Below are 14,289 nucleotides of genomic sequence, written 5' to 3'. Positions count from 1 at the left end.
ATTGAGCCATTTATCATGGTGTCTCAATATGTAATGTTGATTTATTCTCAGTACTTTTTTAGGATCAAAAGATAATTTGTGTACCTGCAAAACTTTAGGAAGGAAATTCTGGAAATAGATGTCCATTGATTTAAAGTGAGGCAGCACTATAGCTGATGCTTCTGAAAATAAAGTAGTATTATGTTTTAAGTATCATGTAGCCCTCAAGTATCATGTTTTAAGGACTTGCTTCATTTTGGCAGAACATGTTTAGGTAGTTCTGTGGCTCTCCTTTATTCTGTCTTGTAGAAGGCAACCTATACAGTCCTAAACCTCTTTGTGCTTGGCACGAGACCCATTCCATAACAGTCTGATGCATTAGGATTGGCACTTTGTGGCCAGTATTTCTTCTGAGGGTAAAGTACTCAGTATATGGAGTATAAACTGCAATCCTAAACACATGAAATTTAATTTTTGTAAATGTTATTTATATATAAAATAAAGCAGATATTGTTATAGCCTTCCACAGTTGACTGCTTTATTCAGATTTAAATGAGGAGGATCAATGTGAGCTTTTAATTTCAATTCTTAGCTCATGGTGCCAATTATTATTCTACAGAAACATAGCTACACAAACAGGGTGTACCTTCTGATGATGTATAAATAATTTGATCTTAATTTCTGCTGCCTCTTCTTTTGGAAGATCTAAATATTTCCAGCTGTTTTGTATCAAAGGTGATCCATCTGCAAGGAGAAGTTTACCTCATGCTTTTCTAGACAAAAATGAAAAGCATTAAATAGGTCAATTAGACCCAGGATTATTTTTTCTCTTTACTGAGATTAGAATTGTATTTGGTGGGTTTTTTTAATAAGAGTGGGTTTATTTTCTGTTGATATCTACTTTTACTGAAAAAAATCCTAATGATTGTGATGAAGACTGGGAAACAATGACTACCCTGCTGATCTGACTTGCAGACAGATGACAAATAATGGGACTACTTTGAATTACTTCTGCTTTTATTGTTCACATATTTTTCATATTTCTTTTTAAGAACCATGTGTTTTAAAAGCCTGATTCATAGGATTTGAATTTTTTGGGACTGTGTGTTAAAAGTATTGTAATGTTTTTCAAAATATTCAGTTTTCTTTTTGGTTTGGTTTTTTGCTTATGATTAGGTAAGTTTGAAGTGTCTGCCTACCTGAAGTGACTGAAAATTGCAAAGGTTTTCTGTGTATTTACTCCTAAGCAGTTGATTTGGGAATTTTTTGTTAACTTTATCTACTTAATCAAGAAGGCTATCAGCTGTAAACTGTTGGAACCTGGAGAGTACTCAAGAGTAGTATTAGGCTTAGCCTCCTCATCTTGTCATCTATCTTTCTCTATTTCTGGAGACAGAATATGCAGCTAGCTGGTCTTTTTGTCTCCATTTGTTTTCATATCTCCATGGTGTTCTATGTTTAAACTCCTTTAAATGTGCTCTTACAGCCCCTTTGGACAACATGAGTTGCCAAGAAGTTGCGGAGTAAAATGTGAACCAGCAAGATTTGACTGAGGTGTGTTGCAGAGCAATTATGTTTGGTATCTCTTGACTGGAGGAGAAAGAAAATGGACTTGAATTTGGAGTGTTTATGCTTTTCTAATGGTGATGGCAACAATGTTTTTTAACCTGTACCCTACACAAAAATGTGTATTCCATTTTAGAGTGACTGAAATATAAATACTACAAAGCTGCATTTTTTGGGTATTTTACCATAAAAACAAACTTCAAGGTATCTCCTTCTATGAGATTAATGTAGTTGTGCTGTGCCAAGATGAAGAACCAATGCTTAGTTTTCCTACTTAGAGCACATTCTTGTTGCTGGTGGGCTTATATACTGCTTGCAAAATTAGCATAGGCCAAAACAAGTCTGTTCAAAAGAGGATTCTATAAAATTCAGCTGGTTGACAAACTTCTTGGAACTGAGCAAGAGGCTGTTTTCCATACAACAGACTTCTGTCAGCACAGCTGTGCTGGACAGGACTGTGAAGAGGTGCTAACACTGCCTGGTTTAGTTATTTTGGCAGAAGCCATTAGCAAATACGTTATTATATTGACAAAACATTTCTTTTGCTGGTAAAATTGTTCTTGGAGATGTATCTCTGTAACTGGTTTTGCATTCTAGTATGAAGTACAATTTGGTCTGGAAAGCTGCATTTGCACTATACTTGCAGGGTTTTGCCAGTACTTCAAAAATAATAAAGGACTCTGGCATTGACACAGACCAAACTTTTAAAATGTATCAGTAACACAAACGAGTATGAAAAGGGTAGAGACTGAGAGGTGGCAAATTGGAAAAGGGTAACTGAGAAGTGTATGGGGGCTGACAGAATCCCTTTTCTGTTGGTTGGGTTGATATCCTTGCAGGATTCAGATCTGCTGCACATCTTCAGGAAGGTGGGTGTTTTAGCTGACTGACACTAAGTTTTGACTTTTTGCTGCTTCTGTTATCAGCACACCACCAGCAGCTAGAGTGCATAACTTTTTTTTCCCCCTGTAAATGATTGAGCTACCCTTTTGTATTGGCATTTAGCATCCTAGCAGGAGGGCTTAGCTGTTTTTTCCACTACTATTTTTTCAGTCACACATAGCCTGAATGTCCAAAATACTGTGAGTTTAGGAACAAGAAGCAGTTGAAAATGAGTGCTCTTCTGAAACACTGTGTTCCTATTCTTTGTTCAGTATGAAGCATATAAAAAGTTTAATGAACCAGTCATAATTCTTCCTTGCTTTAATATTAAGTATTGACTTTCAGCAGTGCATGAAAGTAATGCTTTTCTTACGCCTTCTCACTCTATTGCTTGTTCTTTCATCTAAGTAGCAGTATTTTGTATAGAATCAAAAACTTCAGAATTTTGGACTCTGTCCTAATGAAGAATACAATATCAGACAGAGTGCCTGTGAGCTCTAAGATTTAACACTGGGTTAGTTTACAGTGAATGAAAACAGATTAGACACTGAAAATCCTGGATATGAACAGCACAGTACAACTGTGAAGACACTTACTGATGATTTAATGTTTATTTTTCAGTAGCTGTTATGCTTGGATTGGTGCCTAGCTAAGTTAACAGAAACAAAGCTGGAAGATTTTAGGCATCTTCAGAAGCCATGCAGCAGGCTTTTGTAAAGCAGTGTTTATTGTGTTTGAGTTGCCATAGTCTAAAAAGAAGACTTTGATCATGAAAAGATCATGAAATATGTTGTTTATTATTGCTAAAAATTTCTCTGCTTCTTTCCAAATGAGTTATTTTTCGGGAATATCCTGTCTAATAGCATTCTTATCTGCTTTATCTTGTTCTGTTGATCTTTTTCCCTTGCCTGATGCACTTAGTTCATGAAGATTGCGGGAGTTTTTCTTTGTTTGGTTTGTTTCATTGTTTCAAATGGTGAGGCTTTGTGATTTCACCAAAGAAGCAAGTATAACTAATTAAAATGGTGAAAAGATCCAGTGGCTTTGTTGTGCCCTTTCACGGTATTGTCTGTGGGTGTTGTTTGATTTGTAGGAAGACTGTAAGTAGCTGCTGTTGACCTGAAAATATTTTCCAAGTAAGCATATGGTTTTCATTACTTGTGATTTTAGAATACTGTTATAAAATAAAACACTGTCAGTAGCTAGCAAACAGGAAAAAAAACAGACTTGGGGGTAGAAGACACCCAAGTTTGAAAAATAGCATGGTTTTTGTCATTTTTAGAAACCTAGATAGTGTCAGAATCTGGAACTTTTCCATGTACCTGATCGTTAACAGCATTTTGTATCTCAGTGTTTATGCCAGCAGCTAAATCCATTGATCTGTGAGTTGACTTGTAGGGAAAACTTTGACATAGCAAGTAGCAAAAGTTACTGTGAAGTAAGGATGTAATGAGAAGAGTTTGTGGATAACAGTCTTCTTGTAAGTTAAAGTTCTTGTAAAGAGGAAATAATAATCTGTTATACATGGGACAAGAAGTAACTGTTCACATTTCTGCAAAAAAGGATTCCTATTAAACAATTAGGAAAGCTTTCTAACAGAGAGGATGGCTTTCTTTTCCAGGAGAGTCTTTGTGGGTATTGCAAAGTCAGGGTAAGGATACCTAGTGCCGTTGTGATTGTGTCTTACAGTGACCTGACCACCATTTCAAGAGGAAAATTGGAGGCCAAAATTTTGTAACCTTTTAAAAGACTACATCTTCCAAAATTATTTTATGGAACTACAACTACAAGTTGCTTGTTCATATAAAATTATATTCTTTGTACAATAAGAAGGCGTGCTATATATCGTGTGCCTGCTCAGAACATATAATACATGATTGTTTGTCAGTTTCTTATATTTCTGTAAAATTAAAGTAATGATCTTAAAATATATGGGAATGAATTAATTAATGAATTGAACTTCTTTTCATTTTAAAACTTAAAAGAGTAAATATGTTTATTTCCAGACCATGTATTTTATCCTATCTTCTTTGTTTAAATATTTTGTGTTTGTAGACTGAAGGAAACTAAAATCAGGCTCAAAAATATCACTTATTATTAAGTTATTGAAAGGGTTGAAATGACAGCCTGAGATTCTAAGACTATGTTGCATTCTGTATGACTTAATCCTCTTTGGGAATTAAACTTTATAGATTTGCTTTGAAAATTTTTGAGGAAAATTTTGGAAAGTTTAAAAAAACAATTACATCCTGATTTTGAGTTCATTTAATATGCTTTTCCAACTTCTGAGGCACTATGTATGTGATCTTAGAGGGAGAGGTCAGGATCAGCCACGGCCATGCAACCCCCAGGGGAGCTGTTTGGTCAGAGTCAGCTCCTTCACTGCACACTGCTGTGCAGATTTTTCTGTCAACATAACTATGTACAGCCACAACAAATGGGTGTCTGTACAGGTAGTATCCATTTTAGAACGTACATCACCTGTTTCAGATGAGAAATAATTATGTAATTACCTTACATTTCTGTCAAGGGATCGTAGATAATCATGTCCTTGTCAGAAGACTTCTCTGAGGCTGTCCTAACACTGTAGTGCTTGGCTATAGCTTAATAAATATTAATACAAAATACACCCTGCAGGTACTTCTTAATTTTACATGATTTTTTTCACTATAAGAAGTAGTAAGATGATGAATATCTGTTGAGCTGGAGTGTGGTGTCTTTTTGTTGACTCCTGACTGATTTCCAGATTAGTCAGGTATTTCTCACAAATATTTGCTCCCTTACCTTAGTCATAATAGTGTGGCAGAGTTGAGCGGGTAGAGCAGTCCTAGCAAAGTAAGTGAGGACACACAGAGGTTAGGACAGACAGCTTGCCTCAGCATTTAACTAATTTCTGTGCAAATTTTGAAACCTGGATGTTCTGGGAAAATGTCATTGCTACATTGCTGGGAGTAATACAGTTCACTATTTTAATATTAACTTTCACTATATAAATATTTGTAGTCCTAATATCAGCTGTATCCTTGTTCCAAGCATGGAACAAGGAATGATTTGTTACTTTTAAGTGTGTTCAGCTGGGAATATTTGTGTAAACCCAGAATAGCAATGGGGAATTTGGTTGTCTATCAGCCTCCTTTAAGGCGGGAAGTAAAGTTTGAGTACCTAATCTCACTGTCATCTAAAAGCTTTTAATTGAAACTTTGTTTTCAGGAATGGTCATCATGACACATTTAATTTCTTAGATCATGTAGAAGAGTGACCCCACTCAGACGGGGAAGCTGCTTCTACCTTAAAATTCAGAGAGTGACAATTTAAACTTTCGCTGACTTAGCAAAAGAGATAGCATCTCTTAAGTAATTATGGTTTGAGCTATAGAGGGAAGGACTGCTTTCTTGTAACTTATATTTGGCATGGTATAAAGCTAGAAAATATGGCCTAGAATTTTGCAGGCTGATTAAAAGCCTTTTGAAAACCAAACTTGTCTTGTTTGAAATGGTCTGTGACTGTGTTCCAGAAGTGTGGTTGGTGCCCTAATAGGAGTTGTGTGAGGCTGGGTACCCAGATCACATGAAAATTGAATGGAGTTGAACAACTGGCAGAGGCTCTGCCAGTTGTCCTCTTCTAGTCTTTCAGTAGCTAAATCTTAACTTGAGTTTTGTGCTTGATTTAACAATTTTGTTTTATCTATGCCTTCCAACTTGTAACACCTGATTGCATTCAAAAGACAGCGTTAGAATGTCTAAATCACCATGTGTAAAAGCAATAAGTATTGTATGCATTTGCAATCATCAATTGGGAAATGAAATGTTTTTATCAGATTGGTCAGATTTTATGCTTGCTGACTTAAGGCTTATTTTTTTTTTAACATCCTTTCATCTCTCTTGGCAGTTTGCTCTGACTTCACCTTTCTTGTATCTGTTCTGATCTCCTGTAAGCCTGCCTATTGAGGAAGTTGTACTTCCTTTCCTTCTCACCAACACATGGCAAGCATTTTCCGAAAGTCGTTCCTCGTTTTGCTAACGCATTTGGCAGCTCTGACACCACAAAGTTTCTTATAATGCGTCTGTTAAACTTCGGCTTTTGTCATCGCAGAGAATTGCTTGTGTTCTTCTGCTTGTTTCATTAATCTTTATTAAGTAAAGATGTAAGCTGTCTTTAATTGAATATTTTCTTTTGGCAATAGAACAAGCCAAAAGGTGTTTCTTATTAATTTGTTATTCAGCAGGGATAGCCATCTATCTGGATTGAATTTGTGACAATGTTTAGTTCCTATTTGTAGAAATGCCTATGTTGAACATATTCTTCTATGTTTTGCCCAGAATATCTTATACAGGCTGACTTTGTAATGCCATTTGTCATCTGGGAATTGAGCTACAGGGAATTGGTCTGTGTTGACAACGTCTCCATGTTGGTTTTTCCTATCCTTTTAGTACAATGTGTTTTATATTTGGCCTTATAAAGTTTTATCATGCTATCAAATCATGAAGAAGTGCAGAAATTATGGCTTTTGGTTTTCTTGTGCATGTGATACAAATATTTTGAACGCAGGTCATAATGAGAAATGCTGACCTTTCTTTTTATGACACAGAAAATCATACTCAGGCTGTCCTGTAGATTTAATTATGGTGCCATCATTAGCTTGAAAGCACATTGTATTGAAGAAGTGAGAGTAGCAATTTCAGGTGTTGAATGAGTTTTCATTCCTCCTTTCCAGTTTCTGTGCATTTATTAATTATGTGACATTTACTTCTTTCTCAGTTGTTTTTTTGAAGGTGAAAATTGTTTGTGACCCACTATCCTGAGCTGTTAAATTTCATGAAATACAAATCGAATACAAAACAAGCTGAGAAATGGAGAAATATTTTTATTAATCTTCATAAAAATCCCAAATGAATCTAAACTAACCTACATAAAAATACTTCTTTTGGAGTGATTGTTCCTAAAGTTATGATATTGCAACACAGTAGTGCCTGTTTATCCCAGATGCTTTCAGGCAGCTCCTAGCCAAAATGAATTTTTTTATACATGTTAGGAATTCTGTCATCATATCATCAGTAACTCCTAGGCAAGGAAATATGGTGTGTTCTGTACACATCTTGGAATAGCATAGAACCTACAGACATATGAAACTTTGTCTGCGACAAAGTTGTTTAATTGGTCTGCCTGGTTTCTAAAAGTTTATGAAGAATGTCTGCCATAAATGTATCTAAAAATCCCACTGTCGTCTGGCAAAAAATATAGCTGACATGGTATTAGAAAGCTAAACCTGTAAGAACACATTAGTCTGTTTTCCTAACAGAGTTCTTTCTGGAAACATGTTTGGGTTGGGCTTTTTTTTTTTGCTAGCATTTTTAAATTTAGTGTGACATTTTTGAACATTTGGCAGTTTGGGCAGTAACACTTTTGTGCACTCCAGCAACTTTTACTGTTATTACTTTTTTTTGGTAATCTTCAGCCTGACCTTTCTCGCTTCATAATATTTATTTCTGTTTCTCAGAACAGAATCATTTAGAGCGGATTGTAAAGCAAATTATGTCTCTCTTATGTGATAAATATATTGACCATTTAAAAGTGGATAAACTAATAGTAGTTTGTTATGACATGTTATTTTTTTCCCCCAAACTTTTGTCCCATATGATGCCTGAAAGTATTATCATTTTTCCTGTGCTGTGTTCCAAACCTTGAGTGCCATCACATGGGTCCTGCACACTGAGCCCAGAACTATAAGCTTTGTTGTGTTAGAAGTAACTTCCATGTTTCAGAATAAATGGGCCTCTTTCATCATGGACAAATGTCACAATGTCACACCAACCCCAGAATAGTAGGTAAGCTAAGATTTATTTCCTGTTGACAAATGTTTTCAGGGTTTTTTTGGTTTTTGTTGTTTGTTCTGCTTTTTGTTTTTTTGTTTTTTTTTTTTTTTTTTTTTTTTAGTGTATGTGTCTGATTTAACTAGAAAAATCTGGGAGAAAGAAATACTTTTGTCTTTCCATTTGCCAGGAATTGTGGCGTATTAATACCAATGTAATTTAATCAGATAATAGCAGCAATTTGACTCTTACATTTAATTGCAATGTGTATATATTGCCAATATTCACAGGAAATTTGTATTCTTCAATTCATTTTACCAAACAATTATTCAGTCAGCTGCAAATAATGTCCTGCATAAAGTTACTTCTGCCATGCCCCTAGCTAGTGATGAGTATCTTAGGGCTATTATAATTTACTATTTATCTTGACATTATTATTTTTCAGTTTTGCTAGATGAATATTCTTAGGCACCTTAAGTCTTCTCTTGTTGCTCCATATCAAAGGTTTGGCCATCAAACTGCTGGAGACTTTTCAGAACAGCTGTGAGCTGCATTATTACATGTTAGCCATCTTATTTTATAAAATTTTAATTGTCATATTTACCCAAATATTAAAAAAAAGAGATGCAGGAACGGAGAGATAATGGTTTTTTAATGTTACATTAAGCATCTCTCATTTTGAATATCATACACTATGTAATGCTGCATAGTAATAGTGATAGTGGAGATCTTGGTTAAGAAAATTCTTTAAAACTTTTCATTTGCAAATTTATATTTACTGATATTTAGCATCCTCTGTTTTCCAATTGGTTAAAGTCTCTTTCTTCCCTCATGTTCGAGCTAAGGGTACAGGATTGCTGGTGGAAAGCTGTGGCATTTGCTTTGTAAATGGCTCCAGTAAAGGCCCATTTTTCCCTCAAGCTGACACAAAGTAGCCGGTGCCAGTTCTTTCATACTTCTCATACCCGGTTCATTTTTCTTGCTCAGAAAAAGCTTCAAAGAGTAAAGGTTCCACACTTTCTTATGTAGAAGGTAGACTTGGCTGCAGGGTCAGAGCAGGAGGATTTAGGTGTGACTATGCTGAATAAGAAAATAGTCCTTTGGTGGTTGTGATCAGTGGCACAGGGTCTAGCTGGAGGCCTGTCACAAGTGGTGTCCCCAAGGTTCAGTCCTGGGCCCAGGATTGTTTTGCTTGTTCATCAGTGACTCAGGTGAAGGGGCAGATGCCTCCTCAGCAAGTTCACTGGTGACACAAAGCTCAGAGAAGTGGCTGATACCACAGAGGGCTTGAAACTGGTCTTCAACAGGGCCTTGAGACAGATGGAAGAGAAGAACTGGAAGACTGAGAGATGGGCAGAAAGCAGTACCTGAAATTCAACCAAGGCAATTGCAGAGTCCTGTGCCTGGGGAAGAATAACCCCCTGCACCCTACAGTCTGGAGGCCAAACCACTGCAAAGCAGCTCTGTGCAGAAGGACCTGTGGGTCCTGGTGGACAACAAGCTGTCCATGAGCCTGCAGTGAGCCCCTGTGGCCAAGGCAGCCAATGCTCTCCTGGGGTGCATTAGGAAGAGCATTGCCAGCAGGTCGGTGGAGGTGATCCTGACCCTCTGCTCAGCCCAGCTGAGGCCACATCTGGAGTGCTGTGTCCAGTGCTGGGCTCCTCAGCAAGAGAATGACATGGAGCTCCTGGAGTGGGTCCATTGGAGGTCAGTGGAGAGGAGTAAGGGACTGGAACATATCCCTCAAAAGGACAGGCTGCTGGAACTGGGCCTTTTGAGCCTCAAGAAGAGATGACTGAGAAAGGATTTTATCAATGTCCCTAAGCACCTCAATGGAGGGTGCCAAGAGGATGAAGCCAGGCTCTTGATGGTGCCAAGCAAAAGGACACGAGGCTATGGGAGGAAGTTGATGCACAGGAAGTTCCCCCTGAATATGAGGAGTGAGTTCTTTCCTGTGCTGGTGACCAAGCACTGGAAAAAATTGCCCAGGAAGAGTGTTGAGTCTCCTTCACTGTAGATACTCAAAAACCATCTTAACACAATCCTGTGCCATGTGCTCTGAGAAGACCCTGCTTGAGCAGGGAGCTTGGACCAGATGACCCATTGTGGTCCCTTCAAACCCCACCCATTCTGTGATTCTGTGTGATTCTCTGTTTCTGGCAATTTCAAAAGCTTGCTATGCAGATTAAATAATGCTTTGACAATGACAGTTTTTAGGAAGGACTTGGAGATCTAACTGGAGGTTATTGTCTTGCACTTGGTTTGATTGTGAAACTGTACATTTTGCCGTAGAGAACACCGGCTCATACTGCAATGATTTTGAATTCTAGACACATGAGGATGTGACAGGTATCAGAAGAAATCATATCTTCCTACTGCAAGGTATAGGATGTAGATTTGGGGAGTTGAATAGGGGTTTAGTGTGGTGCAACTTTCTTTTGCTGTTTGCTGATTCTGCTTTGCAAAACCCTAAAGCTTTATGTGAGATTTAGAATCTAGCCAGCTGCCTGACAAGCTAAAATGATTTAGAAAACATTAGTTTTATTAAATTAAAATTTAAATTCTATTGTCTGTCTGAAATCTATTCCCCAAAGTAAAAATACCTACATTGGACTTGGAGATCTAAAATAAATTCTTTTTCTAGTAGAGATTATTTAAATATTGACTGTAGCTTACGGTGATAAGCTCCACTAAAGGGAAGCAGGATTGTGATCAGCTGCCTTATCTTACCTTCTGAGACCATCACTGTTAAACCTATTCTTTCTGTATTCAACTGGGATTATCTCTTTACCCTAAAGTATTTTTCACTTTATCTAAACTTTAAACGACTAACTACATTTTATTTAACAAAAGCCTATATGTAGGTTTGAGGGTGTAATTGCAAATCTGTGCTTTTCACACTGAATTAAGTATGAGAGAACACAGAGTATTTGGAAAAACATAAACTTTAGGTGGCATTTATATCTGTAGGGAGTTATTTATATATTTGTATATCTATGTACACATGTATATGTACAAATGTATGTATGTGTATATATTACAGTTATTTTAAAATCTGTGTACCAGGCTGAATATTTTTGAAAGTAATTTTGGACTCTTCTTCAAGCTTTTTGTGTTTGTGTTCCTAGTTATTTCTAAAACATCTGCACTGGGTTGGTCCATTGACCATGAAAATAATGTTCAGCCTTTGATTTTTGTCTGGATAAAGAGATCTTTCATTTTTAGCAATAGCTATTTCTCACTTAAGTCTACTTTTTTCTCTGGGAATCTTGTATATCCATAGTTCCTGGGGTGAAACATTTCCAATGACAACAGATTTTGTCCCCACGCTAGCTTTGTCCACTCAGAACTGAGATCAAAAGTAGAATTAAGTATTTTTTCTTTTAAATCTATTGTGATGTGTGAAGACTAATTAAACACTCCATACAAGTCCTAATCTTAACCAGAACGTCATTAAATAATGCCTTTTATTTTGAAACCTGGATATTACAAAGTGTGAAAAGGTTTTAAAAAAATTTATTTGTGAAACTGCTCTAGAAAAATTCAGATCTTGCTGCCTGTCACCTTTCCTGAATTCAGTGTTTGAGGGATGGATGTTTGTCCTTACCAGAAGAGCATTGCAAAGTTGTTCTGTCTACATATTAAATGTTTAATTTTCAGATGTTTGCTGTTTATGAAAACATTTGTGTGAGTAGATGTGTTGAGATGTCTTTTCTTTGTTAGTAATTGAGGCCAGTACGTAGTTTCTCACTTACTTCAATATGCTTTTCACTATTCAATTAAAGTTGTTTTGAGTACTCTTTTTTATTGAGCAAGATTTTGTTTTTGAAGTGGCCCCACACACTTAACTGGTTTTAATTCTACAGTTCATTCCAATGAGATATTGGTATATGCCTAGTTAGTGCTCTTTGGAACATTTTTGGGTGGATCCAGTATATTTTATTTGCTAGTCCTCTTACATTTAAAGACATTGTTCTTTGCTGTAAACTTTAAGAATGTAAATATGAAAGGAAATACCATGAGTTCTCTTTGGGATCTCAAAGTTGACTATTGTCAGATTTCAAATAAAACTGGGTAAACTGGTAGATTTTTTCTTCTCTCTTGTGAGTAATGACACAGATTTGACCATAAGAAAAGTGTTGACTTTTTTTCTTGCAAAATGTTTGTTTTGAAGCTACACTGATTAATCAGTGAATTGGCTGTAGTATTCTGATATTCCCTGTGACACTTTGTGCAGAAGTTGAGCTTCTCCACAGCTTTGCACAACATGGATCTCATGTCTCCAGAAAAATATCAGGCAATTGAGATAGTTTGTAGTATAATGGGGAAATGTGTGTATTAAGTGGATATTGTTTTGCTTAGTATGATTTATCAATTGAAGTAAGAAGGTGCTTTAACTCCAGTTTTCAGTCATCACAATCCTCTTGCAATATACATTAGGAGTAATTTATGAATTATGCACATAACAGCATCAGTCCAAGTGGATGAACTAAGGATGAACTCAATGAAAAATTATTTTAATTGTGTGCTTTTATTCTCAAACCCAGTGTTTAGACTGTCATGCCTACTGAACAGATTGAATATAGAGAAGAGTTTTCCGGGCAAGTTATGGAAAGGAATCTAGGTGATTCAGGAATTTTTTACCTTGCAGTATATGTTGATATAATGTAATTCTAATACTGTCCTCACAGGTAAGAATTAAACATAAATTTTTTAAAACTAAAGTTAGACTAGGAATCTTGTCTTTGACAAACATCTTGTAACTGCTCCAGGGGATTTCTCTTAGAGATATCAGAAAAAGAAGCACTTAAATAGCTTTGAACATGCTTCCTATTAAATCTGCACTTAAATCTAATTATTGAGGGCTCTGCCATTATTAGAACTAATAGAAACCATCCATGAAATATGTTGCTCCTTCCCTGTTAACTTCTATCCTCTGTGATGGTGGTTACTGGTTCCAGTGACCTCGTCAGCTGCTTGTGCAAGACCTCCTCAGTTGGAAGATTTTATGGTTGTTATTGGAAGAACATGATGACTATAGCAAAGAGAGGTAAGACAGCATCCTTCTGTCTACAGCTGTTTGTTTGAAGTTAATTATACAGCTGAACAAAACTGTATTTAGGTAGTTCAGTGAAAGTTCTCAGTATTTTGGACTTCATTGATGCCAACTCTTGACAAACAGATTGTACGTGCTTGCTAAGGCCTTGCCATCTTTTGTAAACAATGCTTGTTTTGAGGGTAACTCCGTTAAGATATGGAATAAAGTAACAGAAATGAGGGGGGAGCAATTAATGTGTCAAAACCATAGTGTCATGATTTTAGTGTTGTTTGAAGTATTCAAGGTATCCTTATGGCAGAGTGGAGATAACACAGGCAAGATGGGCCCTGTTGGACAGCAATTGTAGGCCTGTAGATTCTCTGAAATAACATCTACATACTGTAGATTCTCTGAAATAACATCTGAGTCCAGCCTCAGCTGACGCAGTGAATTACAAAGGAAATTTTATCCAAAAGGAATGAAACATAGCAGGGATACAAGTCTGTCTAGAATTAAGATCAAACACATCCTCAACCCACAGAGGATAAATCCAACTTTACTCTTAGAAATGTGAAGGAATAAAGAGAATACAATAGTGTTCATTGGTTGTACAGTCTGGACAGCTTCTTAACAAAAGCTGAGGAGCAATAATAGCTTAAGTTCTACTTGTTCTTGATTGTATGACTAGTTGTTCTCTTTCTCTTTTAGGTTATGGTCAGACTGGTCCAGTGGTTCAAAGAGGTGGATATGACTCCATTGCTGCTGCTGTTTCTGGTCTCATGCATATCACAGGGCATGAGGTATAGTGCACAACTTAAAAATTTCATAGAATATTTGTGCCGTGTCCCAAAACTGGCTGCTGCATGGAACAAGTCAGCCTGCTGGTAACACATCTGTTATGCAAATCCTCCTGAGTCCAGCAAGAGGTCTCATCTCTGGGAATCTAAGAAAATAATAGTACTTGTATACTTCAGCTATGTCACTCCAGGCTTGTAAAGAAAAATGCTCAAGAAA

The 14,289-nt window shown here is 36.6% G+C and overlaps 1 protein-coding gene across 3 annotated transcripts in view; it reads left to right on the top strand.

Annotated features, from left to right (window-relative positions):
* The window catches only part of SUGCT (succinyl-CoA:glutarate-CoA transferase), a 309,674-nt gene that overhangs the window by 25,472 nt on the left and 269,913 nt on the right, over window positions 1-14,289 (top strand). For all 3 annotated transcript variants that reach the window (XM_063158278.1, XM_063158287.1, XM_063158295.1), the window contains exon 7: window positions 13,984-14,075. In XM_063158278.1, the coding sequence (XP_063014348.1) occupies window positions 13,984-14,075 (92 nt within the window). The remainder of the gene's footprint in view (window positions 1-13,983; window positions 14,076-14,289) is intronic.

This window comes from Melospiza melodia, chromosome 1 (assembly GCF_035770615.1).
Source record: "Melospiza melodia melodia isolate bMelMel2 chromosome 1, bMelMel2.pri, whole genome shotgun sequence".
Lineage (NCBI taxonomy): Eukaryota > Metazoa > Chordata > Aves > Passeriformes > Passerellidae > Melospiza > Melospiza melodia.
Note: the sequence above shows the minus strand (reverse complement) of the source record. Positions and strands in the feature narration are given on the sequence as shown.